Source organism: Octodon degus, unplaced genomic scaffold, assembly GCF_000260255.1.
Source record: "Octodon degus isolate 3935 unplaced genomic scaffold, OctDeg1.0 scaffold00027, whole genome shotgun sequence".
Classification (NCBI taxonomy): domain Eukaryota; kingdom Metazoa; phylum Chordata; class Mammalia; order Rodentia; family Octodontidae; genus Octodon; species Octodon degus.
In genome coordinates, this window is record NW_004524603.1 from 495,249 (window position 1) to 522,759 (window position 27,511).

Below are 27,511 nucleotides of genomic sequence, written 5' to 3' on the forward strand. Positions count from 1 at the left end.
TTGTATCTCAACAAAGCCATTTAAACCATCTTTCTATGAAGTGAATATGCTGCTGATGCCAGCATTTCATAATATGGACACAAGAAAGCTGCAGATTAAAGCCTCTTACCATCAGCAAAGCTGAACAAAGAATTAACAATCTAAAAAAAAAAAATCCTCATCCTGTAGTTTTTTCAGGGTTTTAATGGTAAAAGTTCACTTCAAGTGTACAGTGTTAAGAGCATGCTTACTGTTTTGTTTCCCATTTTTCACAAATGAATTTAAACTTCTGGAGAAGTTAATTACAGAGATAAGGCAAAGGTGACTGCTGGCTTGGATCATAAGTCTGTGTATATGTGGGAAGGTTTGGCTAGAATGGAATGGAACCTTGGGATGATATATCTTCTGATGATTTGTTGATTTTGGGAAGAACTTGGTACTTAAATAATAAGGGTGGCCCGTGTTTACCAGGGAGTTGTGTTCAGAGCCACTGTGTGTCACTAGTCAATGGCAGCAGGTGTCTTGGGCACCTAAAAGAACCACTTCCTTTGTAACCTGAAGGTCATAGGTGAAACGTCAGTTTTATTGAGATTATGTAGCTAGTAGAATTTTTTTTTTTTTTTTTTCATTTAGAGACAGAGTCTCACTGTAGTTCAGGCTGGTCTTCAATTCACTGTGTAGCTCAAGCTGGTCTCAAACTCAAAGTGATCCTCCTGCCTCAGCCTCCCAAGGGCTGGGATTACAGGTGTGTGCCACCACGCCTGGCTAAATTATTTATTTTTAAAATTTTTTTATAAATTTATTGTTTTCCGAGACAGGATCTTGTTATGTTGTTCAGGTTAGCTCAGATGATCCTGCTGCCTCAGTCTCCCCAATAGCTGTGCCATCATGCCTCTCTTGGATAGAAATTAGAACCACCAATAAACCATTCTTACATTTATTTTAAAATAAAGTTTTGAAACTCTTAAAAAAAAAAAGAAAGAAAGAAATTAGAACCAAAGCTGTGCTCTACGAGCAGTCCTCTAGTGCTTGCTTCTATCTCCTGCCTCACTGCGCTCAGGGCTGCCTTACTCCTCCTTAAGGAGTGTGCTTGTAGAGTTCAAAGAACAGCCCCTTGTACTGTTGGTCTTTCAGGTCATATTTTTTTAAAGTAACAATGCTGGGGCTGGGGAGATGGCTCAGTGGAATAAGTGCTTCCCTGGCAAGTGCAAGGGCCTGAGTTCAATCCCCGTTTCTGGGGGAAAAAAAAAAATACATAACAACACTGCCTTTCTTACTTTCCATTTTGTGTTCCTTTCTTTAAAATCTTAGGTGCTGAGTTATTTCCAGCATCAAAGGAATGTTCGGCAGGGAGTGGAAGAGATGCTGTACAGACTGTATAAGCCCATCCTTTGGAGAGGACTGAAGGTATGTACATTGCATGGTAGTCTCCTCTGCAGACAGTCTGTGCTGTGAATCTGGTGCTGGCCAGAAAGGAGGGAGAGGTGTGTTCTGTATATGTACAGATTCCCCACAAGAAGCACATTCATTGTGTACTGCTAATGTGTTCTGATAAAAATTAAAAGTAAATAGGGTATCCACATTCAGGCACTAAATGCACTTTGTTTGCTTGTTTTGTGGTTCTGGGGACTGAACTCAGGGCCTTGCGCTTGCCTGGCAAGCGCTTATTCCTCTGAGCCCTCTCCATGGCTCTGTGCTAAATGCACTTTGGATTGACCATTGCTATTTTGGAGTGTAATGAGCCAGTAAGAACAGGACTGCCGACTGAGTGCTTTGTGGAATTACATAGACAAAAACACTTTTTTCTTTTTGAGACAGGGTCTTACCTTTTCTGTTTTGCCTTGCCCTGGTTGGCCTTGAACTCCTGGGCTCAGCCTCCTGAGTACCTGGAGCTACAAGTGGGCGCCACCATGTCTGGTTCTCACGTGCCTTTTTTTATTTAAAGCACTTTCTGGGTTTGCTTAAGTGGACAAGTAGATCAGTTGAGCACTAAACAAGGGGCTGTTTTGAAGCTGCCTATGGGAGCGTGGTAGGTATCCAAGGGCCTGCAAGGCTAATTTGGCTGCAGAGCCACTCATGGCCATCCTTGGACCCTCCAGCCGGTGACTGGAGGCCAGCCATTCCTGGGGTACATTCTCCTAAGCATGGGAGTCTCCCCTTCACAGCCATCTCATAGTGATGTGAAATGTGTGCTGAAGTACTGAAACTGATCTTTTAACATCTGTTGACACCAACCTGAGTTTTGACTGAAGTTTAATGGCAGTCTTCCCAGGTTTGGTAATTGATTGATGTTGGAACCCAGGGCCTTATCGTATCACTGAGCTACCTCCCATCCCAGTTTGACCAATTTAATGTTATATTTAAATGTTGTCTTTCTTAAATCATTCATTCATTCATTCATTCATTCATTCATTCATTTGGTACAGGGTCTCTCTACACAGCCCAGACTCATAGTGATCCTCCTGTCTCAGCCTCACCAGCACTGGGATTATGGGCATGACTACCATGCCTGGTTTTGGAGCTGGGACGGTGTGCATGGCATGTTGTACTGGGGATCTTGCACTTGCCAGGCCGGCACTTAGACTGTCAAACTAGCTCCCCAACCTTATAATTGTCTTTTATTTACATCTAAGTCTGTGTAGACATAATAGAAGTGTTAGTTTGGAAACATTAGACTTAAATCTTTGTTATCTCTGGGATTCTAAAAATATTCTAATCTTATTTTTATAGGCCAGAAACTCTGAGGTTCGATCAAATGCTGCACTGTTGTTTGTTGAGGCATTTCCTGTTCGAGACCCTAACTTCCTTGCAATGGAGATGGATAGTGAAATTCAGAGACAGTTTGAAGAGCTGTATGTATGTATCTTGCGTGATGGGCTGCTGAAGGGCTTTCACTGTGCCCAACTGTGGCACACTGTTGTGTGGTGTTACTCCTGAGCCTGGGTTACACCTGGCAGTAGTTGCCCTTTACCCACAGGGAGGCCCTCCTTGGCACCTGCTTCCTGTACTCCCTTGTGAACCACTGTGTTTCCATGTCTGTTCCAGGCACCTCCCGCACAGATCTGCCCTTTCTTGGTATGTTCACTTGTCCTCATGCACATGCTTGCTGGCGGGCCTTGCCCCATGTCTTCCTGCCAGTACCCTTGGAGCCAGCGCCCTGCCACTCTAACCCAATTCTGGTCCTCAGCTTCAGTGACCCTTGTCAGGGTGTCCCAGCAACACTGCCCCTGCTTCATCCTCGGTGTTTTTGCTCTTTTGTGTGAAACTGACCCTAACTATGACTTAGGGAAACTCCTCAATCCTTTTAAGTGTTTCATCACTAATAAGGTGTTTCATCACCTTATTTCCTCAGTTTTAATTTGGGGGAAGAGAAAGATAAGTGCTTACTCCATTTTGAAGCTTGTGTTTTTCTAATTGAAATAGGGAAACTAAAAATTGTTTTGTACTTAAAGAGTTTAGTAAGTAAAAGTTCCATGCATAATAAAAAGTAGAGGGCTGGTGAGATGGCTCAGTGGTCTAAAGCACCTACTTAGAACAAGCTTAGCAAAGCACAGGGACCGCGGTTCAATCCCCCAGCACCACATGCCAGCCAGCCCCACCCCCTGGTGGGCTGAGCTGGCCACATACAGACACAAAATAAATAAATAAATAAATTAAAAAAAATAATAATAATAATAAAATGTAGAGTGGTGTAATAGACACTTCTGTAGCTACAGCGAGTTCAATCCGTCCCTAGGAAGGTTAGTCTGACTTTTGTTTTGAAACATCAGAAGTGTCATCATTCCAGCTAAGTATTTTAGAAGGTAACATAAAAGACAGGAACTTTTTATTTGTTTCTAAACATAATCACTGTATTGCTGTTCTCAAACACCTAGTCATTGTTCCCATTTTGCTGGGTTCATTTGAATTAGTATCTGTGTAAGGGCCTGAGTTCAATCCCCACTTCTGCCAAAAAAAAAAGATCTGAATTAGTATCTAGCTAAGATTCAGATATTTCTAAACTACAAGTTTCCATTTTAGTATGCTTTCTTTTTCTGTTTTTTGTTTTTTTATTTTGTTTTTTTCCTGGCATTGGGATTGAACCTAAGGCCTTTCAACTGAGCTATATTCCCAGTCCTTTTTACCTTTTATCTAAGAGATAGGATCTTGCTAAGTTAAGTTGTCAAGGCTGGGCTTGAACTTGTGGTCCTCTTGCCTCAGCCTCCGAGTGCTGGGATTACAAGCGTTCACCACCGTGCTAGGCAAGGCCTCTTTTTCTTTTCCGCTTGTTCTTTTTGACATAGTTGGAGAAGTTTATCTACTGAGTTTCCCAGAGTTGGTTTTGTAAAACTCATTTCTGTTGGGCCTCTAACGTTACCAGCACTCCTTCATTTCTCCGGGGGCCAGTAGGTACATGCAGTGGCGAGGGTTCATATGAGTGCTCTGTGTTTGGATGTGAGACTTTGTCATGGCGGTATGCTGTGCTTCTTTGGAGGGGACGTGACCAGACTTCCTTTTCTTCCTTTGCAGTGTTACCCCTGCATTAGTGCATCCCAGCAGAGCTGCAGTACTGGGGTCCTATGCACCGCAGCACTTTGGGCCTCCAGATAGGTGTCTCCTCAGGTAGCATCTGCTGGATGCCTGCTGAGGTTGACAGAGCTCATGAGGGATGGGGCTAGTGTTTAAGGCTGCCGCTGAGACATGCAGATGGAGGTAGCACACAGCACCCCATGTTTGAGGTTGCTCTTAAATATAGTGATATTCCTTATCCGCAGGTCTATATCTGGATTGCACCCACTACACTTTTTGAAAATGTTTGGAAAAATTGTGCCTATACTGGACATATGCAGACTTCTCTTGTCCGTATTCCCTAAACAACACAAAAGTACAGTAGTTGTTTACAGAGCATTGTTTTAGGTGCTATGAGTGATCCGGAGCGACTGAAAACGTAGGGGGATGTATACATCTTGTGTGCAGGTGCTGCACCCTGTTAAGATAGGGTTTAAGCCGGCTGTGGATTGGTACCCTGGCCCTAGATGCGGTCTGCCCGGGTATGGAGGGAGGGCGGGCATCTGACTAGGGTTTCTATACCTTTCAGTGTCTGCTACCAAGTTGTCAATTCCAAAGTGCTAATGTGTAAAGTAGATACTGACAATAAGAGAACTCATTTAAGATTTTTAAGTCTTTTCTCCTCCTGCTTATAGAGCCTTCTGGAAGATCCTTATCCAATGGTCCGTTCCACAGGAATCCTTGGTGTTTGTAAAATAACGTCCAAGTACTGGGAAATGATGCCACCTACCATTCTCATTGACCTCTTGGAGAAAATAACTAGAGAGCTAGCATTTGATACCAGCTCGGCTGACGTGCGTTGCTCTGTCTTTAAGGTAAGATTTTTGCAATTATGGAAGCAACTTTTATTGTAGAATGGGTATGTTTTTTGTTTTTAATTTTATGTATTTGGTACAAGGTCTCACTATGCCCTGGCTCACTACCACAGACTCATAGTGATCCTCCTGTTTCAGCCTCCTCAGCACTGGGATTACAGGTGTACACTACGCCCAGTTTCTAGAATAGTTAAAAAGTATGGAGAAGGGAAAAGATTTTTAAAAAAACCAACCATTATCCTATCCTATAGCGACAATACTATCAATATTTTGGTGTGTTCCCAAAGTAAGGTTTAAAAGAAACCAAAAGTATATTCTACAGCATGGTGGCACATGCCTATAATACCAGCACTCAGGAGGCCGAGGCCGGAGGATTGCTGTGAGTTTGAGGCCAGCCTGGGTTACATAGCAGGACCCTGTATTGGAAAAAAAAAGAAGGTAAATAAATAATAAAGATGTTTTAGGCTAGGGCACCTGCCTGGCAAGCGTAAAGACCCAGACTCAATCCCCAATACTGTGTGCCATGCCAGCCACATACCAAGCTGGCCACCAAAACTGAGCATGGTGGCACAGGCCTGTATAATCCCAGCACTGGGGAGGCTAAAGCATGAGGATCACTATGAGTCCAAGCTGTGTAGTGTGACCCTGTACCAAATAAATAAATAAAAGATTTAAAAAAAAATTTTTTTAAAGATGGTTTTAAAGAAAATACTAGTTTACTCTTGTGGGAGGGGTGTCATGTGTAAATAGGCATCTGCAGGATGCCTATTTGTGAAGTGATGTGGCCCAACAGTGGTGATATGGGACAGTTGAATGCTCTCCCAAACCAACGAATGCATGAGGCCCAGCCCTCTTGTCACGTGAGCCTGACCTTGGTGTTTCTGCTCTCTGCTGATTCCCTGTCCCTCACTGGAGATGTCAGGTACCTTCACAGTTGAGCAGTGCCTAGGTGTTTCTTACAACGGGATTGGACTTTTCTTTATTCAGAACCTTATGTGTGCTCGTACAAGGATTAATGTGAGTCATTTTTACCCTCTACTTACCAGCCCATCACTGGTTCATGCTTTCAGAAGAGTTTCCACTTTGCTTCCTCAGCAGCCAGGACACAGTGCCTGGGGTTTGTGGAAATTGTACCATGGGTGTTAGGTGGTAGTCATTGGTTCATTTTCTTTGCTCCTGCTGGTGATAGAATGAGGGAGGGTGGATGTGGTAGTGAGCCAGAGCAGGTACCCAAATCTTGACCACAGGTGCTCTGGGCACTGGGTTTGGGGAGTGTGATGTTGTCATGGTGGCAGCTGGGAGGAGCTAAGTGACCTTGCTTTCCCACCCTGGCAGTAGCACTTGTCAACACAAGCGCTGACTCCTGATACTTAGCTCAGTGCTGGCGATTTTCTCCTTCCTTTAGAGGAGACTGGCAGGCTGAAAGAGGGTCTTTGGCTCTGCTCTGTAGCCCGGTGCTCCTTTGTGACCTACCTGTCTGACTCTATTCTGCATCCTTGCTGTGGGAGCTGTTCTGTCCTAGGCTCCTGCTCAGATATACTGAAAGACAGTAGCTCTTCCTTGGTCACTCCCAGAAAAGGACCCCACCTTTTCGTGTGCAGTGGAGCTTCCAGATGCTGCCCTTGGGTGTGTTGGTGGTAGCCCTGCTGCTGTGGTCAGTGTTTGTGCAGCCTTTTACTCTTAAAGAATCCCTAAGCGCTCAGAGAAATTTCATTTGTGCATGCTTTCATAGGATTCAGTCCATAGTCACTTTGTCCAAGGCAGAAACAGCACTGGGAAGGGCTGTAGCAGAGCACGGCTGTTTAGTTCGTGATGACTAGGAAGCAGAGCAGGGCAATAGGGCCAGCAAAAGATGCATGCTCCAAGGGCAGCCCCCAGTGGCCACCTCTGGCTAGGCCCTACCTCTGAACAGCACACTGAGCTGTGCACATCAGGGCTAATCCACTGCTGAGTCCAGCTCTTCCAAGATGTAGTCACCTTACAAAAATCTCAATCCAGTTGCACTGATGAGTTTGACCATCATAGTGGACCTGGACTGAAAGGAGGCTGTTGGAAATCTTGGCAGCCTTGGATTCATGGGTGTGGGTGGATTTGGGTGTGTACTTTTTTTTTTTCTTGTCTAAACGATATTAGTACAAACTTTTATTCTCAGTGAATTAAGAAAAAAGTGGCTGTATATCAATCCTAACTCGTGTGTGTGTGTGTGTGTGTGTGTGTGTGTCTCCCCCCCCCACAATAAAACTATCCTTTATTTACACTTTGTGAAGTTGGGTGTGTACTTTGGGAAGGATTTTTTTTGGCTGGCTCTGGCTGCCTTACGGATAGGTCTGGTAAGGCATGTGGAGCTGGGGATCAAACTGCGGTCCCCTATACCTGACTGGGTTTGCCCAAGCAGGTGCTTAAACAACTGAACTAACCTGCAAGGCCCCAGGGTGTGTACTTTGGAACAGTACCTCTGTGTACTTGAACAGCACATCAACATAGGCTGTTTTGATAAGAGCTTGCAAAACTGTCCTTGCCAGTAACAAGGTAGAAGAGCACTTGCAGATGTGGGCACAGCTGGAACTCGTGGAGTGCCACAGGTGCTGCCCCAGCACTGTGTGAAGGTCAGCTCTATGGGTCAAGCAAACATGGATACTGAATCAGGAAATACAAAGTTTGTGGACTGTTAAAAGATAAATAGCCACTCCGGGGGCACGCTGAGACATTGATTTATACTGGGCACGGTGGAACCCACCTGGAATCCCAGCACTTGGGAGGCTGAAAACAAGAGAATCGCCACAAGTCTGATCTGTGTCATGAGACCCTGTAGATACTCTCCTAAGAAATACTAAATAAATAAATAAATAAATAAATAAATAAATTCTTGATTCATCTTCTAAAGATGAATTTGGCCTGCATGTTCTCATTTGTACCAGTACCCTCCTATTTTGTAATTGCTTCAGTCTTGTTTGAATGTAGCAAAAGGTACAGTGGTACAGAAAATATACTTTTGATATGAAACTTTGAGAAAATTATTTTCTGTAGCTATATTTATCTCTCTAGTAAATCTGGTAAACATGTGACTGCATGACTTCTAAACGAATTGTTCTTGCCAAAACTTTCTTATTGGCGTGTTCTGATTTTGACCTGTTTTTCCTTTGACATAGTGTCTGCCAATAATTTTGGATAACAAACTGAGCCACCCTTTATTGGAACAGCTGTTGCCAGCACTCGCATACAGTCTCCATGACAACTCAGAGAAAGTGCGCGTGGCTTTTGTGGACATGCTGCTGAAAATCAAAGCTGTGCGAGCTGCAAAGGTAGGCAGCCGGGAGTGTTCTTGCTGGAGACATGGGCTAAACAAGTGCCTTTGTTTGTTTTCATCTAACAGAAAGCAGAGTAATTTTCATTCTAAGAGATTTTTTTTTTTCTGGTTTTTGTTTTGTTTTTTTGAGAGAAGGTGTTGGTATAAGTTTAGGCTGACCTTGAACTTACTTTGTATACCAGACTGGCCTCAAACTTACAGTGAGCCTCTCGTTTACCAGCATTACAGATGTGTATCACCATGCCCAGCTTTTTTTGTTTGCTTGTTTGTTTTTGAGACAGGGTCTCATTATGAAGTTCAGGCTGGCCTTGAGCTCACTTTGTAACCCAGGCTGGTCTTGAACTCACAATTCTCCAATCTCAGCTTCCCGAGTGTTAGGATTACAGGTATGTGCCACCACACCTGGCTTTTTTTTTTTTTTTTAAACAGCCTGTTAAAACTCTCAGGGGTATTTTCAGTGTAGTTTCTTGTTTGAAGTATAAGTTTTTTGCTGACAATTTGTGAGGCAATGGCCATAGGGAAATGGAGATAACATTCCTTTTCAGTTTCTTAATGGGATCTGCCTAAGAGAATCAGGAAGTTGTCTAGAGACTCTAGGTCTTTGCAGTGGAGGTGTGGTGTGACCTGTCTGGCCCTGACATGTTACAGGTGTGCAAGGTGGGCTGCAGGAAAGATACCGGGCTGTTGAGTGTGAGGTGATGGGGGCCCAGTGTTGGGAGAAGCTGCTGTGGGAGTGGGGTCTTGCCAGGGATGCCCTTGGAGAAGAGAGTAGAGTGTGCATGGCAAAACTAGTACCTTGTTACTGTTCTGCTTTTGTTTTTGGCTTTGTGTTTATCTGTGTGGTGCTGGTGGTGGAACTCAGGGCCTCATGTCTGCTAGGCAAGTGTACCACTGAACTGTACCTCCTATCCTTGTTACATGGTTTTAAAATACTTTTTATATTGGGCAAAGCTGTGGCATTTTAAGAAATTTAAAAATGGTTAGCTTAATAATCATAGCTATTATTTGGCACTTTATGTTAATCATGATGCTAAATAATTATAATTAATCTTGCCAACCTCTTTATACTTGGGTGACTTGTACATTAGTACTTTCTTTTCTTAGACAGCTTTTCATTACCTGTCTTTGTCTCTGTCTCTGTCTTTGACTGTCTGCCATCAGTTCAGGCTGTCTCTGAACTGACTGTGGCCCAGGCCAGTCTTGAACTTGTAATAATCTTCCTGCCTCAGCCTCCTAAGTGCTAGGATTACAGTGTGTGCACCATGTCCGCCTTTATTTTTGTTGGTCCATTTGTGCAGCTCAGTGTTTATATTTCTTGGGTGGAGTTGGTACATGTATATAACATACCTTAATTCCCTTTTCATCCCCTTAATAATGTATACTTACCAATTCTACCCTTCACGGGAAAGTGAGTTTCTGTTACAGTTATTTTAAAAGAATTTTCTTTCCTTTTTTCTTTTTGCAGTTGAGGATTGAACCCAGGGCCTTCACCCTGAGCTACATCTCCGGCTGTTTTTAAACACTTTTAGGCAAGGTCTCAGTCACTAAGTTGTCCAGGCTGGGCTTGAATTTGTGATCCTTCTGCCTTAGTCTAGAGCTCTGGGATTGCAGATGTGCACCACTACACCCAACCATAGATGAATTTTCTGGAATGTAAAAATTAATTCCTCTTTGGTTATATATTCTAGAAACACCCCTGAATGATTTTTTTTTTTTTTTTTTGCAGAACCGGGGATTGAACTCAGATCCTTGCGTTTGCCAGTCAAGCGCTTATCCTACTGAGCCATCTCCCTGGCCCCCCTTAATGAGTTTTGAAGGTCATGTGAAAACTGCTGGTTTCTTTCTGTACATGTGCTTTTTACAGTTTTGGAAAATATGCCCCATGGAGCACATTTTGGTTCGTCTGGAAACAGAGTCTCGACCGGTGGCTCGGCGCCTGGTGAGCCTCATCTTCAACTCCTTCCTGCCTGTGAACCAGCCGGAGGAGGTCTGGTGTGAACGCTGTGTCACGCTGATTCAGATGAACCCTGCAGCTGCCCGGAGGTTCTATCAGTATGCTCATGAGCATACCGCCTGCACCAACATAGGTCTGACTGCCCTCCTGCCCTGGCCTAGCACATGTTTCCGCAGTTCCCAGGCCTTGTCACTTTAAGAAGCTCCATGCTTCAATGCGTTTCTTAATGGTTTCTTTTAAAATAACCTAAGTAGTTGGGATTATAATTTCCCTGTTAACTTTGTAGCATAAACACCTAAGTTAATTGTTATTAAACATTTTAGCAAAACTGATCCATGTTATTCGCCACTGCCTGAACGCGTGTATCCAGAGGGCATTACAAGAGCTGTCCGAGGACCAGGAGGAGCGGGAGAAAGAGAACATGAGCGTGAGTCTCGAATGTTAACCTGATGGGCCCTTTTCAGACTGTCACGTCAGGATTGTTTTTATTTTCCTACTTGTTCCTTTAGTATTGATAGTAAGCTGTTGGAGATAGCTCTGGATCTAGATATGGATCTGGTTCTAGAGTACTGATGCTGAAGGCGGTGTCTTTTATAACCTCTAACAGAAAGTTCTCCTAAACTTCTTGGGGCTGAATTTCTGTTCATGAGCTAAATAAAGAGTTGTCTTTGTACATGTGATTTATGAAAGGAACTCTCTGCTGGCTGTTTTTTAAGCATGCAAAATGCCCAATTATAGCAGGAAAAAAACAGTATTTAAGACATAGGCATTCTGCTTGCCGGTAATGAGCTGTGGCATCTAATGTAACATTTGGGCATTGTTTTGAAGCATCTGGCTCGACACAGAAGCTGGCCTATAGGAGACCGAAAGCAGTTTTCCCCTGTGGAAACGGGTGCTGGCGTGCTCACTGTGTGGCAGGCATTGGGGCCGCGAGGTCTTTTTGCTGCTAGTATACCTGTCCCATCTTGAGAGGTAGACAGGCGCCAGACTCTGCCTCTCCCACAGGTGGCTTCTCAGCCAGTATCAGTGGTCCCGGGACATTCCCTGTTGCACCCCAGCAAGACACTGGCTGTACCCCTGTCTACCTGTTTCCCTTTTCTCTCTGCCCTACAGACAGTTAAAATAGGCTGAAGTTATTCAGTAGGAATTGTGCTGAGAAAGTATAGGGAAAGAGATGTACAGTAGAGGAAGAAGAACATAATACCCTTAAGTCACCACCTAGCAGCTTCCATCCCCACAAAAGGAGGTCCCAGCTGAGCACTCAAGATGGGTGGGTGGAATCTGAGCCCCGCTGTTGGTCTGCCCCTCCCTGTGTGACAAGGTGATCCGGAACTTCTTAGGAAGGCAGTCCTTGGAACCTGGGCTGGTGACCCAGCATGGTGGTCTTAGCATGCTCAAAGGGGCTTCCCAGAGACCAGCTGCGTACAGACAGTGGTGATGGGCAGAGAGTGAGTGCCCCCAAGTATGAACGGACAGCCTTTTTGGGCTGCTGTGCACTGGCACTGGGATTGGAAGTGCTTCGGCAAGAGGGAAGACGTGTTTATGTTACCTTAGTTGAGAGGCTTTTGTATTTTCTAAATGCTGAAAGAATTCTTCACCTTAGTGTTTGTACTTAGACATGATTGAGAAGTCTTACATTATGACCTGTATGTAGTCCTGTTGTGTCCTATGCAGAAAAAAGCTTACATAGCTTTTTATGTAGGTATTTGCGTTCTAGACAGGGCTTCAAGAACACATAGGCACACTGACCTGTGTTAGAAAAAATATGATTTGTTATATACATATAGCTATTCTCATTTTAAGAACATCTATGGCTAGAAGTGTCCTTTTAAGCCTTTCTTGTCATCTGCTAAAATTCAAGGATGTTTTCTTATAAAATAAAATGTGGCCTCATATTTAATGAACTACTAGTTTAGCATATTTTTTCAAGTGATGTTCGTGAAAGGCTTATGGTGTTTTTCTTATGAAATTTTATTGATGAACCTGCTGTGCTACATTGTGGACTTGTTAGCTTATTGAAAAACTATGCCTACCTATATTTCCTGAGCGTGTGCTGATATTGCGTGGTGGCCACACCTGTGAGTGCTTACTGTAAGCCACAAAGATGCTGTGTTCAGTCCCTTCACACCCACAGAACTGGAGTGGGAGAAAGTAACGTTCAGTGCAGGATGAAGACTTGCTGTCAGTGTGTTTTTAGGGTTGTTCATCTGGTAGTTTCTAAACCTTTAGGATTTTCTTTGCTTTGTAAATTTGAGTGTCCTTGATGTGTTTACCTCCAATACAAAATAATAATAATAATAATAATAATAATAAATATGTAGAAAGTACACTTGCTTTTCTGTATACCTTGGTTAAGCAAATTTAATTTTTTCTAGTCTGACACTTGAATAATTAGAAAAAATTACCACACCAGAACAGAATCATCCTACTCCTCTCCAGGTAGTCTTTCTAATCTTGGCTCTGCCAGTTGCTAGGCTGCCCTGCCCTGTGGCCATTCTACAGGCTCCAAGGTGGGGCCTCCAGTGAGGGAGTCCATGTGTCTGAGTCACTGGGGCAGTGCTGGTCACTGACTGGTACAGAGAAGGGCATCTGGCAGTGTTGGCTGAGTAGTGCCATGAGCTCTGTGGCTTAAAGGGACTGAGGAGAGCGTGCTTGCAGCTTACACCAGGACACACTCACGTCTGTGATTGCTGTGCATTGCCTGCATGTATTCAGAAAAAGGTATTGACAAAAACCAAAGACCTGGGCTGGGGATGTAGCTCAGCGGCACAGTGCCTGTGTGGCAAGCACATGGTCCAGTCGATTCCCAGTACCAACAAACTAAGTCTCCAGAAACACCTGCCCTGTAGAGGGCGTTTGTCCTGAGCCATCGTTACTCCCAGCTCAGGGCTGGCTCAGGGTTAGGCTCCACCAGCCTACACTGAAGTGGTGGCACCAGATCCTGAGGGCCTGGAGGACCTAGAGTTAACTTAGAATTTACTTCTTGGGTAGGATTTGAAAAAATATTTACTTTTCTAGTAGAGACTCTAAAATAGAGAACCAAGTCATATTAGGGTATGAAACAGACTTGATAGTCTTTACATTCCTGTCTTAAGTCTAAAATTCTGAAGTGTGCACTATTGTCTCTTAGTACTCGCGAGGACATCCTTTCACAGTAACACTCTTTTTGTCTCAGGTTCTGGACAAAACGCTGTCAGTAAATGATGTTGGGTCCATGGCAGGTTTACTAGAAATCATTGTGATTCTCTGGAAGAGCATCCAAAGAAGTCTGGAAAATAATAAAGAGGCCAAAGATTATACCGTTAACAAGTTTGCCTCTGTGCTTCCAGAGTATCTGAAAGTATTTAAGGTAAGTCTTGGGCCACTGGCAAGGGAAGTATGTCAAGATTACTGTGGTTTAGATGGATTTTTTTTTTTTTTTTTTTTGAGGCGGGGGCTGGCTCTAACTTTGGTTTAGAATTTGGGGATGTTGTTATCATGTTTACCCCCATGTGAGTTTGTTATCTCTTAGCACTGGAAGACTGAACTCAAGCTTGCCTTGCCATGTGATTCATGTTGCTTGGTATGCTTAGTACCTGGAGCAGTGTACACTGTGAGCACTTGCTTTTTTGCTCTATAGCCATGCACATTCTAGGGTCCAGGAGTGTTCAGTTACAGAAGGGGGCTTAGTGAACAGGAGGTGCACTTACACTAGCCCCTGTCCTCACCATAGTTGGAGGCACTCGGAGCAGATGTGCCCTGGCACTAGGGCACACAGGACTGTCTGTGGAATTCCTCTTGTTGAGGCAAGTCTGGCTAAGTAGTGCAGGCTGATCTTGGAACTCATTTTGTAGCCCAGGGTGGCCTTGAACTCAGGGTGATCTCCTTGCTTTAGCCTCCCTAGTGCTAGGATTACAGATGGGCACCCCCATACCCAGATCATTTAAAAAAATTTTTTTTTAATTTATTTATTTATTTATTTTTAACATTGTGTGTGTGTGTGTGTGTGTGTGTGTGTGTGTGTGTGTGTGTCCAGCTCAGCCCACCAGGGGGCGCGGCTGGCTGGCATGTGGTGCTGGGGGATCGAACCGTGGTCCCTGTGCTTTACTTAGCTTAGCTTGTTCCAAGTAGGTGCTTTAGACCACTGAGCCATCTCTCCAGCCCCTAAAAATTTTTTTTCTTAATTGATAGATAAAAATTACATGTATTTACTGTATTTGACATGTTTTGAAATATGTCTACCTTGTGGAATGGCTAACCAAGCTGTATAACACAGACATTACCCACATACTTAACAATTTCTGTGGTGACACCACTTAAAATGTGTTAGGAATTCCTGAGGGTGCTGTACAATCTGTGGTTGCCGACTGTTCTCCCTCGTCGTGTAGAAGGTCTCTTGGACTTGTGTTCTGTCCTGCTGGAACTTGTGTTCTGTGATGAGTCCCTGCCTCACCTCACTCCTGGTAGCCACCATTATCTCTCCATGCGTGATTTCTGTTTGGTTGAAGGAAACCCTCTCGTTTTTAGGCTTTTTATTTCTGAAGAAGTTCGGACGTCTTTTGTTGTTTTGCTACTGGGGATGGAACATAGGGCCTTGTACATGCAAGGCAGGGTTCGACCATTGAGCTATGTCAGAGTCCTACAGAAAGTTCATGTTTTAGAACCAAATTTTAAAAAAAGATGAACTGTTGAAAATCAAAGTTATTCCCAGCTATAAGAAAAGTGCAATTTAAATACAAAAATATTAAGTATTTCTTTTGAACATTACGGTCTTCTCCAAAACTGCATGTGAAACTTAGCTTTGACTGTTGTTTCTTGTTTCTCTGATGGTCAGGTCTCTGACCTTCAGTCTGTTCCTGAAAGGAAAACATGGCCTGCCACACAGGCACATTATCTCAGTTGCTAGTCCATTTTAAAGCGTAGCTCATTACCATGGATTGAGAAGCCAGCATTACCTCAGAAATCCCAGAAGGTGACCAGAAGCCCACAGCATGGGGCTAGGCTGCAGATGGTCAGGGTGCAGGGTTGCTAGGACCAGAGGGCAGTGGTTGGTTAATCCCGGTGTTTGTGAGTGGCCTCTCTGCCACCAGGAGCTGGACAGATTGTCTCTTCTCTTGAAGCAGTGGGCCTACCTACACCTCAGTCAACCTTGTAGCATTAAGGGTGGATCTCTGTCTCTGCTGGGAGTTGGGGGCCTGTGGTTAACTGAACGCAGATGAAGAAAACATCAGGTTTTTGTTTTGTTTGTTTCTGTTTCACATATAGTTTCAGGAACATTATTTCATTTTCTTTAAATTCACCATACCTTCATTTAGCCAGCCAAGGAAGTTTCTCGTGGATTGTTCTTGACAGTCTCAGCAATTAAAATTGCTTAAGTTTCTTCACTGTTGCGATAGTGAGATTTAGTTTTCCCTTTAAATATCAAAAACATACAAGAGGGATTTGGGGAATAGATGATTTAGAAGTCGTGAGGAGAAGCTTCTGGAATGTCTGAGTGCCAGAGACCTTGCCTTTGTTCTGTTCTCCCCATACCCTCCTAGGATGACCGCTGCAAGATCCCTTTGTTCATGCTGATGTCCTTTCTGCCAGCGTCTGCTGTCCCTCCATTCAGGTATGCTGCAGTGTGGCAGAACCTGGGCCCTGGCCCTGGCCCTGGCCCAGTCACGGTCTGCGTGTGTTGGGATTTCACTCTCTTGCTGGAAGCAGCATGTGCTCATGGTGAGCTTTGGGGCTGTTAGTAGTGAGACAGGCCCTGAGAATCTGGTTATGGCTGCTTAAAAGTCTTGGGCTTGGGCCAGCCAAATAGCTCAGCAGATTAAAGCACCTGCTTAGGCAGATGCAGGGGCCAGGAGTTCCATCCCCCGGCCTGCCTGCCTGCTGGGGCCACTGATGACAATTGAGACTGGGCGTGGTGACGTAGGTCTGTAATCCCAGCACCTGAGAGGCTGTAAACAGAGTCCAGTCTACATAGTGAGACCCTGTGGACCCTGTCCTAAATGCAAAAAAAGAAAAAGGTCTGGGGGTTGTTTTGACCCCTGGTGTGGGGAGACTGAGAGGCCGTGGCCAGTGCTGGCCTCAGGTGGCTCTTAGCACTCGTGGCCTCTGGATTGAGATGCCGTGAGCACAGAATATGTAAAGGATCAGAGCTAAAACGATGTGGCTAGATTGGGTTAAATAAGATGTTATTGAAATGCACTTATTTTTCTTTAGATTTTAAAATATAGATGCTAAAAATTTAGATTGCATGCCACATGTGCATACTGTTTTTTCTTTTGTTTAGTGCTAAGGACTTATGCTTATTGTGCTAGTGTCCTTATGCTAAGCCATACTTCATCTTCTGCCTTTTTTTAATATATTTGGTACAGGGTCTTACTATGTAGTTCAGACACATAGTGATCCTCCTGCTTTCAGCCTCCTCAGTGCTGGGATTACAGGTGTGTGTCACCACGCCCTGACTCAGTGGCCAGCTCAGTGTACCTGGGAACAGGGCCAGTGAAGCATGTGGGATGGAGGATTGAACCCCAGTCCCTGAGCTTGCCTAAGCAGGCACTTAGTCTGCTGAGCTATCTCACTGGCTCTTCCATACTATTTTCTATTGGACACCGTGGCTCTGGTGGCTGATGGTTTGATTACCTCAGTTAAAAAAAAAGTCTTGGTGCTGAATAAAAATCCCTGGAATTAGGAACTCTTGCATCTGGGAGAGATGGCACAGAAATAAGAGTGTGTTTGGGGTCCTTGAACTTTTAGTGCTTTCCAAAGCAGCTCTTCATGCATTGTTGTAGGGGGAGCTGGTGTTCTTTCCGTGTTGTTAATGTTATAAGAGGAGCCTGCACAGCTCAGCTTTTTCCTCTTATTTTCCTCACTCTGGGGACAGTGGGGGCCTTGCTGTTGAAATGTGAACTTGGTTTTATGTACTTGATGTCCTTAGCTGTGGGGTGATCTCCACCTTGAGGAGCCAGGAGGAGGGCGCTGCAGACAAGAGCTACTGCACCTTGCTGGACTGCCTGTGCTCCTGGGGACAGGTGGGGCATATCCTGGAGCTCATGGAGGACTGGCTGCCAGGGGAGCAGCCCCAGGCCAAGGTGTGTGTGGTCTCTCTGGAGAGTCTGGCAGATGGGAAAGTGTATGTTGGTAATTTCTTTTTTTTTAATAATTTTTTTTTTTTTTAATTTTATTTATTTGTTTATGTGTGTGTGTGTGGCCAGCTCAGCCCACCAGCGGGCGGGGCTGGCTGGGAGGTGGTGCTGGGGATTGAACCGCAGTCCCTGTGCTTTGCTAAGCTTGTTCTAAGTAGGTACTTTAGACCACTGAGCCATCTCACCAGCCCTATGTTGGTAATTTCATCCTCTCCTGGGAATGTGATTTCCAACTGTCTGCCTGTCCTACATGCTTCTCAGAATAAGCGTAAGGTGCAGATCCAGGACACATGCCCAGTGAAGCCCGAGTTGGCTTTGGTCTACATGGAGTACTTGCTGACCCATCCAAAGAACCGAGAATGTCTGCTCTCTGCATCTGGGAGGAAACTCAACCAACTTTTGAAAGCACTTGAGGTGTCAAAGGTAATTTTCTGCCCTAAAAGTGGAGGTTTGTGACAAGTTCTGAGTTGGAAAGGAAGTGAGAGCAAAAGTCCACACAGCTCACTGAGCCAGCCTGGGAGCTGAGCCACTTCCCAGCCCTGGTCTTCTCACAAGAAGAGGCAGACTGGAGTGGAGCCCAGCTGGTCTCCTTCTCAGAACACACCATCTTTGGGAAGACTATATGCTTGAGTTAGGCCCACCAGGGGAAACACTAGTTCCCTTTGGAGTCCTCAGAAGGTTTTCCAGGAGTCTCAGAGAGTAGTTAGTGTGCCCCGGCACCCGTGAAGTTCTGTTTCCTCCCTCCAGCACTGTTACCACTGCCACCCTGTGTGGTTGCACAGTAGGACCAGGTGCAAGGGGGTTCTGCAGCAGAGCACTAGTACCTGGCTTGCAGGCTGATGTCAAGCGCAGAAACGGCAGGGTGGGTGTCATCTGAGCAGGTGCCCATGTGCTTCCTGTTGTGGTCACAAGTGCTCAGAATGTGGCTCTGAGGGTATGACGTTACTGCAGGCAGACCTAGAATCACTTCTGAAGTCACCCAGTGGAAAGTCCCTGAACTTCAGTGAGTCTGCTGCCCTGCAAGCCTTCAGCCTCCACTGCCGGCTAAGCGTCCATCTCGAGCACAAGGTGCGTGCTAACCCTTCTGGCATGGGTAGCTCACATCGGGACCATCTTCTCACTGATCCGCCTCTTTGGGGTTGTGTTACAGTTCTGCTCTGAGGGGAAAGTCCATCTGTCTGTCTTGGAGAACACTGGGTTTTGGTTAGAAAGCAAAGTTTTGGCTTTAATTCAAGACCAAGAAGAAGAACAGCTGAAGTGCCACAGGGTTGTCTATCAGCAAATCATCCAGGTCAGTACCATGAGCTGCAGGTCCTTGGTCCTCTGCTTTTTCAGAGTATAATTTTACACCTTCATGCTAGTCTTTTAAAATACTCATAGTGGCATTTAAGTATCTCGTGTTTATTTTTTCACAAATTATAAACTACATAGTTTTAGTGTAATTTTTTATATTGTATGTGATAAATGTTTGATTGGGGGAATTACATAGAGATATAGCTCAGGCCAGCTAAATAGCTCAGGCACAGGTCTGGGGTTTCGATCCCTGGGCCTAAAGTGCCGGCCCTGCCCCCAGGGTGCGCTGAGACTGCAATTAAGACTGGGCACGGTGGTGCACACCTATAATCCAGCTCTTGGGAGCCTGTAAACAGGTGGATCACGATGAGTCTGTTGTAGTAGTGAGACCCTGAACACCCTGTAGATCCTTCCCTAAAATTAAAAAAAGAACTCAGCAGCATAGCGCCTGCCTGACAAACTCAAGGTCCTGCATTTGATTTCCACTTCCCCCTCAAAAAATGTTTCTAGATTTCTTTTGAAGACAAAAGTGTAAATGTCTGGTCTGGGGTAACTAGTGTACCATATAGGAGCAGCTTTGTCAGGCCTACATGGCTCCTTTCTTAATGGCCTCTGCTGGTAACCCCACCTTTCTCCTACAGACCTACCTGACTGTATGTAAAGACGTTGTTATGGTTGGCCTCGGAGACCTGAAGTTTCAGATAAAGCTTCTGCAGTGGAGTCTTGCGATCATGCAAACAGGCATAGTATACGTCATCCGTTAAAGGGGTCTTTTAGAGTATAACTAAAAGTCTCCCCGTCTCCTTTCCTTACTTTGTAGGTCAGAGCTGTGTCTGGCCCATGTCAGATATGTGATACAAAGCAGCTCATGCTAAAAGATCATTGGCTATTGCAGCCAGCTTGTTTAGAGGTGTTTCTTTGTCACTTGTGACCATTGAGTTTCTGATGAGATCCGTGGTGTTCTGCTTCTCCCTGGGGTCTGTTTCATTGCCAGGCTGGCTTTTTTCACCTGGAATCTGTAATAAACCTCAAGAGAGGAGTATGGGTTGGTCCTCTGGACTGTGCTTCTGGGGGTGGGGTGAGTAGGGAGTTGTTGGGTAATCCCCTTGGGACAAGGAAAAGGGCTAGCATGGATCACCCATGGCAACTAGTAGCATGGCACCACAGTGGCTTTTTGGGTGCTCAGTGAGGGAATGAAAGGGAAGCTACTTTGGGTCCTGGAGGAAGGGGCATGTTTGTTAGGGCCCAGTAGTACACCTCATCTGGAAGTGGTGCCAGGCCTCCTTCACCTTCTTATCAGTCTCTGGCCAGGAATGAAACAGCTTGGCTGTGACCCTCACTCTGAGCTCTGGTCCCTCACCCTTAGTGCCCACTATTCTTTAACCTCTAACCCTAGCTCCTAACCACCAGGCACCAGTCCCAGTCCTTTGTAATATGAGCTGTTTCTAGGCGATTTTTTTACTGTATATCCTGTTACTGAGAACTATGGAAGTGTCAGTATCTGAGATTGACATTTATTTCTTTATGCCTAGAAGTTTGCTAGAGGAGACTGAGTGACATCTCAAGTAAGCTTGGTTTCGTAGTCTTCGGTTGAGTGATAGTTGATCTGTATTCTTGTTCCCAAAGTCTGAACATCTCTGTGCAGACCCGAGAGGGTCTTATCTTTCCTGGAGCAGGTTTGAGAGCACTGGCTCTGGGACCATGCCAACAGCCTTAAGTTAGTCTTTGATTATAAGTAAGATTATTTATTCATGTTAAAATGTCCAAAATTGAAGAGTAAACATTAAGTGGAACCAGTTTTGTTTCAATGTCTAACTTTTCTTTGTTTAAACTCTTTATTATGAAAACTGCATTTTATACCTGAGCTAGCTTAATGATGAAAACAGTCAAAATAATTTTTTAAACTTACTAGAAATTATTTTTCTTTTTTCTTTTCTATATTTAGGACAGGGTCTCACTACATAGATCAGACTCATAGTGATTCTCCTATTTTCAGCCTCTAAAGTGCTGGGATTACAGGCGTATGCCACCATGCCCAGTCTCTCACATCACTGTCTCAGCACGCCCTGAGGGCCGGGCTGGCACCCCTGCCCAAACCCTGGCTGCCGTGCTCGGCCTAAGCAGCTCTTTAGTTCTGCTGAACTGTCAGGCCAGCCCTTAAGAATTATTTTTCTACTTCTGGTATTTATAACATTTTTTATTTCTCTGAGGAGCTAACTAGAATTGTAGGTCTCATATTAGCCAAATTTGTCATCTAGTGTTATGTTCCCTCCAAATAAGGCCCAAAACTTCTCTTAACTTGTGACCCAACTAAAGTGACCTTTATATTTACTTTCTCGTAAGCAGAGTTTCCAGGAAGAAAGCACTGGGTAGTCATTCTGCAGCTGGCACAAATATGCCTGGGGACAGTTAGCAGTTTAGCTAGGTAGATCCAGACTCTACTTACTTGCTGGACCTGTTGTTCTATATGAAAGCACTTCAATATAGAGATGATTTTCATGTAAGAAATTAGTTACCTCTTAGTCATTATACTGGAACCTCCGTCATGCTGAGACGGGTACTAAACAAGAAGTATGCAGCTGGCCCGGGCCAGTGCACATTCCAGGTGCTAGAGGCCAGGCTTATAGACATGTGGGTGTTACTGCTCTGACGCAGTAGTGCACTGAGTGTATTTCAGTGGTAGGGCACTTGGTGAGCATGCACAAGGCCCTGGATTCAATCTCAGCATCAACAAAAAAACCCCACAAAGTAGCAACAACAAAAACCACACATGTATGTTTTGAAAAATACCTGTGCATTCTATAATATCAAGCACTAAAAATAACCAAGATCATGGAAAAAGATTTCCTAGTAAAAAGTATCAGCACAAATAAAGAACAATGTTACATGAAAAGGCCAAGGAAGTTGATGTAGAGAGATGTCAGGCAGGCTGAGGCTGCTGCATCCTGGAGGCCAGGGCCAGCCAAGGACAGTGTAGGGCAGCACAAGATGGCCCTCAGTAACAGGGCATCCTAGTTCTTATTGAGCTGCTTGTGTTCATTGACAGATCTCATTTGGGAGAGCCATGGGAACCCAGCAACTTGTAGACTGACCGCTGCTTCTGCTTCTACCTTGTGATGGGCTGTGAGCTCACATAGCCTTGAGAGGCAGAACCCCAGTACTGTGGGCCTCTCAGATCAGTGCCTTCTCCATGAGGTTGCCTGGCTTAGGATGACTCCTTGGCTGTTGCCATTAGCCAGTTTCTGCGAAGACATTTATGCTTGGATGTAATACAGTCACTTTCCAGTTTCTAGCTCATATGTCTTACCAACCTTAGAGTGTACCCTGAGGACAGGTGCAGGAGGGTGGCCACTCTTGTCTGTCAGATGTTTAGGGCACAGTGCACCATGAAAGAGCTCAGTTGTAACTTTACTTCCTCACACTGGGTTCCAGCAGAAAAGCAGGGGGGTATCTTTCCCCTTTTTTCTGAGTAAGAGAGTAGGAGAAGAGTTCTGTGTAAGTTTGTGTTGTGGTTTTGGAAATATGACAAAGGTTTTTTATTTTTTAATTCTGGCAGACCATAAATCTTTCTAGAGGGTAGCTTGTAGAAACTGGCACTAACAAGGCTTTCGTACTTTATTGGACAGATTTGGGTCATGGGCCGCTCCTGGATCTCCAGGAGCCTGTTGTATCTTTTTCTCTGTCAGCTAAGGTGCCTACCTGTGTTCTCAGTAATTCTCCTTCACCTACGTGGTGGTCGCAGTTCTATGCTTTTTTACGTGGTTTTTACTTTAAATGCATGAGGGACTCTAACAAGGCATCTTGAGGCATCAGTTCTGCCCTGCCTTGTGCTGTCTGCTTGCCCTCAGCCCAGACAGTAGCCCATGTCACTGTGTGGTTGGGGCCACGGTCACTTGACACATTGAGCGCTTGCAAGCACGAGTTACTGATTCACAGGACTGTTTGAAAAGGAAATTCAAGATCTGAGGATGATTCTGAGTTGATTTTACCAGATTAATGCTACATAGTAAGGTTGATTATTTGGAAGAGAAAGACAACTAGTAAGCTACTCCCACGTGTTAGAAATTTTACAGTTCCTCTGTGAGATGCATCATGTTCTAGGAGTTCTGAGGTCCTTTCGGTTGTGTCTATTGCAGCAAATTGTTGACTTTCTTCATAAGAGACAGAAATAATTTAGGTATATTAGGAGCGCCAAATTGCTATGTGTTTACCTCTTCAGTATACAAAGTACCAGCCATATTGCTGCTTCTGGGAGTGTTGGGTTTATACTTAAACGGAGCAAACCATTTTTATTTAGGTTAGAATTTAGAGCAGTCTCATCAGCCTAGTATTAGTATTGGCTCATGATAATACATTCTTTTCACTCGCCAGTATTGACATATATTAAGATATTTCAACTAATTATGCTTGGTTATGCCGATTTATAACTGAGTTTTCCCATTTTCTTTCAGTAAAAGGATTTTTTTATGTGTCATTACTTCTTGGCATTCTCAAAGAGGTCACTGGAAGTTCCTTGATTCAGAAAAGAAATTCAGATGAAGAAGTTACAGTGCTGTTTGATACAGTCCAGAAAGTGTTTCAGAAAATGTTAGAATGCATGGCACGGAGCTTCAAGAAGCAACCAGAAGAAGGCCTGCGGGTACTGCTGCCCTCCGAGTGGGGATTGGGTTGCAGGTGTTTGCCCATGGCTCCCATGGGCTGGCTGCATGGGGTAACTGGGGGCACTCCTGCAGACCCCCGGGAGGGTGTGCTGTGTCTTCTGAGGCCTCACTCGAAGGGTTCTCTGCACTGGGAAGGTGTGCAGAATCCAGATCCTGGGTCCCAGGCAGCCCCCAGGCTCCAAGCTGGATTTCATGAGCTTAGGCCCACTAGCCACAGCACAAGAAGCAGAAGTGATCATTGTAGTTCCTTCATGCACACAGCTACTTCCAGAATTTTCCAGACAGAATAGACTTGAAGACACTGATTCTGATTATTTGTGGATGACAGAGACCTTGGCTGGGGGAAGTGCTGCTTCCCATGGTAGGCCTTCTCCCACTGCCTGTGGCCCCTCTCCTGGTGGGAAGCAGTCATGGACCCAGTTTCCTGTCGTTGGTGGAGGGTTGATGTACAATGAGAGTGTTGAGAAGCCCTTTCCTATAAAGAGCATTTGGGCACCAGTGTGTAGTGCACGTCTGTGCTCCCTGACTCTCAGGATGCTGAGACTAGAAGGTGGAGAACTCAAGGCCAGCCTGGGCTACCTAGTGAGATACTGTCTGAATTTTTTTTTTTTTTTTTTAACGAGCAGAATATATTTATTGAGAGAAAGAAAGCTCCTGTCCAAGAGGGGGCCCCAAGCGGGTAGTTCCCCCCTGTCTGAAAGTTTTTAAAAAGAATAAAGGGGCTGGGGATATAACTCAGTGCAAAAGCTCTGGTTCCAGTCCCCAGTAATGCACAAAAAAACCACAAAAAGGTGCCAGATTTACTTCACTCTTTAATGTAATGCCAATTCTGAAACAGATTTGAGTTATAAGAGAGAGCCATTACTTCTGTCATTGAGCCATCATCATCATCATCATCATCATTATTTAGTTTTTACTTTTTTTGTGCAGGATCTCACTCTGCAGCTCGGACTCATAGTGATCCTCCTGTTTTCAGCCTCCCCAGCACTGGGATTACAGGCGTGCATCACCAAGCCTGGATTTAGTGGTAGGCTTAGCAGGCCCGGGGGTGAGGATGGTGCAGTCTGTGGTGCCAGGGATTGAACCCTAGTCCCTGTGCTTGCCTTAAGTAGGCGCTTAGTCTACTGAGCTTTCTTGCCGGCCCTGAGCCATTATTTATTTTTTTTCCCCATAATTTTATTGATAAATAGCAGTGAGACAGTTTCAAATCAAATTGGTAAGACAGTTTCAATAATTAACACAACGCATACATTCCTCCCAGTGGTTAATTGCTATACAAGATGCGGACATGATATCCTATCTACAAACACCATTAGAACAAATCACTCTTCATTAAGAGAATGTAACTATATATCTATGCTAACCACTTTGAATACACAAGCCATTATTTTTTTAATGAAGAATCTAAAAAAATGTTTATATGCATGACAGTTTTTATAAAATATTTAAGTCTTGCAATTTTATTCTAGCCCTAGCTGATGGAAGGAACCGAACTTTTTTGGTCATATATTTCCTGATCTCATTCATACCTGAATTCTTTTGAAATGCTTTGTTTTTAATGTCTGTGATATGTTTAATGCCATTTGTGCCATGACCTTTAATTTTCCTGTCAGAAGTTGCTATTTTAATTTCGTTGATGATTCTCCTTTCTTCCTCCTCTTTTCCCTTCATCTTCTCCTTCCTTATTTCTTTGTAGTTCCAGCACTTGTGTTTTTGAGGGGTTTTATGTTGCTTCTAGTAAAGGCCTTCATCACAGCTGTCCTCTGAGCAGCAGTGGTGCCCTGGAGAATTGAGTGAGCTGCCAAGAGGAAGGTGGTGTTCTGGAAGTTGGGTATGGGGTAGGAGGAGTGCTCATTTATTTATTCTAATCTCTATTTTTTTTATCAGTGTTTTCTTGAGAAACAGTTATTAATTCTTTTACTACAGAGATTATTTCTGATCTGATTTCCTCTATATGTTTCTGCGTTTGATTCTTTACTTCAGACGCTATTAATTCAGAGATGTCTTTTTTTATTTCAGAGGTTATTTCTGATCTGAGTTCCTCTATACCTTTCTGCAGTTGTTTCTTTACTTCAGATGCTATTGATTCAAACATTTCAGCTGTGTGATTCCCAATTTGTTCTGTGCTAGTGTCTTCTGCACTTGTTCTGGGTGGGTTCGGGGCCTGAGACTGCATTTTGCTCCTTCTCTTTGTCATTTTGTATAGCATTGTCCTCTGACCTTTGGTGTAGAGCTGTGGTGCAACACTCGCTGGGCCTGGGCTTGGGCTGGGTCTGGAGGGGTCCCAAGAGCCCGCAGAAGGTCTCACCTTGTGGCAGGCCTGGGCTTGGGCCGGGGAGGTCCAGCGGGTGCAGGGGAGTGTGGATGCTCTCCCACACACTCGCCGGGCTTGGGCTTGGGCTTGGGCTTGGGCTTGGGCTGGCTCCGAAGGGGTAAAGGGGTCCCGAGAGCACATGGAAGTTCTCACTCATGCGGTAGGCCTGGGCTTGGTCTAGGGAGGTCCAGTGGGCACAGGGGAGCACAGAAGCTCGCCCACACACTCGGTGGGCCTGGGCTTGGGCTGTCATTTATTTATTTACTTTTACTTTTTTTTTTTTTTTTTGAGATAGGGCCTTATCTGTATTTCAGGCTGGCTTTGAACTCACTATGTAGTCCAGCCTGGCCTCAAACTGGCAGTCATCCTGCCTCAGCCTTCCCAGTGCCACTACACCCAGCTAGATTTATGAGAATAATGGGCATTGAACCCAGGACCTTCACACTGAGCTGTGTCCTCAGGCTTTGTAAATTTTTATCCCTTGATCAGTCACTCAGTTGTCCAGGTTGGGCTCAAACTTGTGATCCTCCTGCTTCAGAACCCCAGAATGCTATGATTCCAGGGATGTACCACCAGTTAGGCATGCTCATTTTGAAGTCTTTTTTTTTTTTTTTTAAACCATGATAATGTAGCTCTACTGACTGCGACTAATGTGTTTTCTTGCAGCTCCTGTATTCTGTGCAAAACCCCCTTCACGAGTTCATAGCCACCGTGCAGGCGCAGCACGAGGACGGCCCTGTCCACCGAGGTGTGCTTTCCACCCTGATCGCCGCACCCGTGGTTGAGATCAGCCACCAGCTGCGGAAGGTGAGGTGCTGATCCTGAAACTGCCCAGCCTCTTTTCTGGCTTCCAAGATATTATTTGCACCAGAAGCACAAGTTCAGGTTTTCAGATCTAAACGCTCAGAGAGGGCTGTGCTTTTCTAGTACTGCACACTGCACAGGCCGCTGGCACTTGGGAGTTGTGCGCCAAGGACTAGGGTGGAGACGGGTTCCTGCTGGGGTGTTTGTGTTGGCTGTCTTTAGGGCACAGGTGTCCAGCCTGCAGCCCTGGACAGCTAGCTGCTAACGGGCCCCCGTAAACTCGTAAGATGTAACCCTTAAGTTTAAGGTTAGCAAATTTGCGATGGGCGCACAACTCGCGTGTCCCGATGTTAGGTGGCCCTGATTTGAACATGTTAATGTTTTTGCTGGCTTGGACCAGCAGTAGTACAGGCTTGACTGTCCCGCCAAGCGGCTGTTTACTAATTTTTTTAGATTAGATCCCTTTGCATCAACAGAGGTACAAGCTGCCTGGCAGGTATGTGTTAATGTGTTTTTAGGGTTATTTTTCATGACTCAGTTGCATAGTGTTAAAGTACAGAGTGTGCTTACATGACTTAGCAAGTAAGACGCAGTGGTCACGGATGATAGTATTTCGGTTTACCTACGCATGTGCCTGTGAAACCAGATTTCATGGATATTAAGCGGACCTGTAAAGTTAGTGTCTGTCTGTCTGTCTGTCTGTCTGTCTGTCTGTCTGTCT

At 44.8% G+C, this 27,511-nt stretch overlaps 1 protein-coding gene across 1 annotated transcript in view; it reads left to right on the plus strand.

The window, feature by feature from the left end:
* The window catches only part of Ncapg2 (non-SMC condensin II complex subunit G2), a 53,913-nt gene that overhangs the window by 17,166 nt on the left and 9,236 nt on the right, over positions 1-27,511 (plus strand). Inside the window, exons 10-24 of the mRNA XM_023712769.1 lie at positions 1,291-1,386; positions 2,710-2,835; positions 5,163-5,342; positions 8,492-8,644; positions 10,514-10,736; positions 10,927-11,030; positions 13,779-13,952; positions 16,123-16,193; positions 17,511-17,664; positions 17,980-18,141; positions 18,670-18,786; positions 18,869-19,009; positions 19,653-19,752; positions 23,463-23,650; positions 26,653-26,793. Of these exons, the coding sequence (XP_023568537.1) occupies positions 1,291-1,386; positions 2,710-2,835; positions 5,163-5,342; positions 8,492-8,644; positions 10,514-10,736; positions 10,927-11,030; positions 13,779-13,952; positions 16,123-16,193; positions 17,511-17,664; positions 17,980-18,141; positions 18,670-18,786; positions 18,869-19,009; positions 19,653-19,752; positions 23,463-23,650; positions 26,653-26,793 (2,130 nt within the window). The remainder of the gene's footprint in view (positions 1-1,290; positions 1,387-2,709; positions 2,836-5,162; positions 5,343-8,491; positions 8,645-10,513; positions 10,737-10,926; positions 11,031-13,778; positions 13,953-16,122; positions 16,194-17,510; positions 17,665-17,979; positions 18,142-18,669; positions 18,787-18,868; positions 19,010-19,652; positions 19,753-23,462; positions 23,651-26,652; positions 26,794-27,511) is intronic.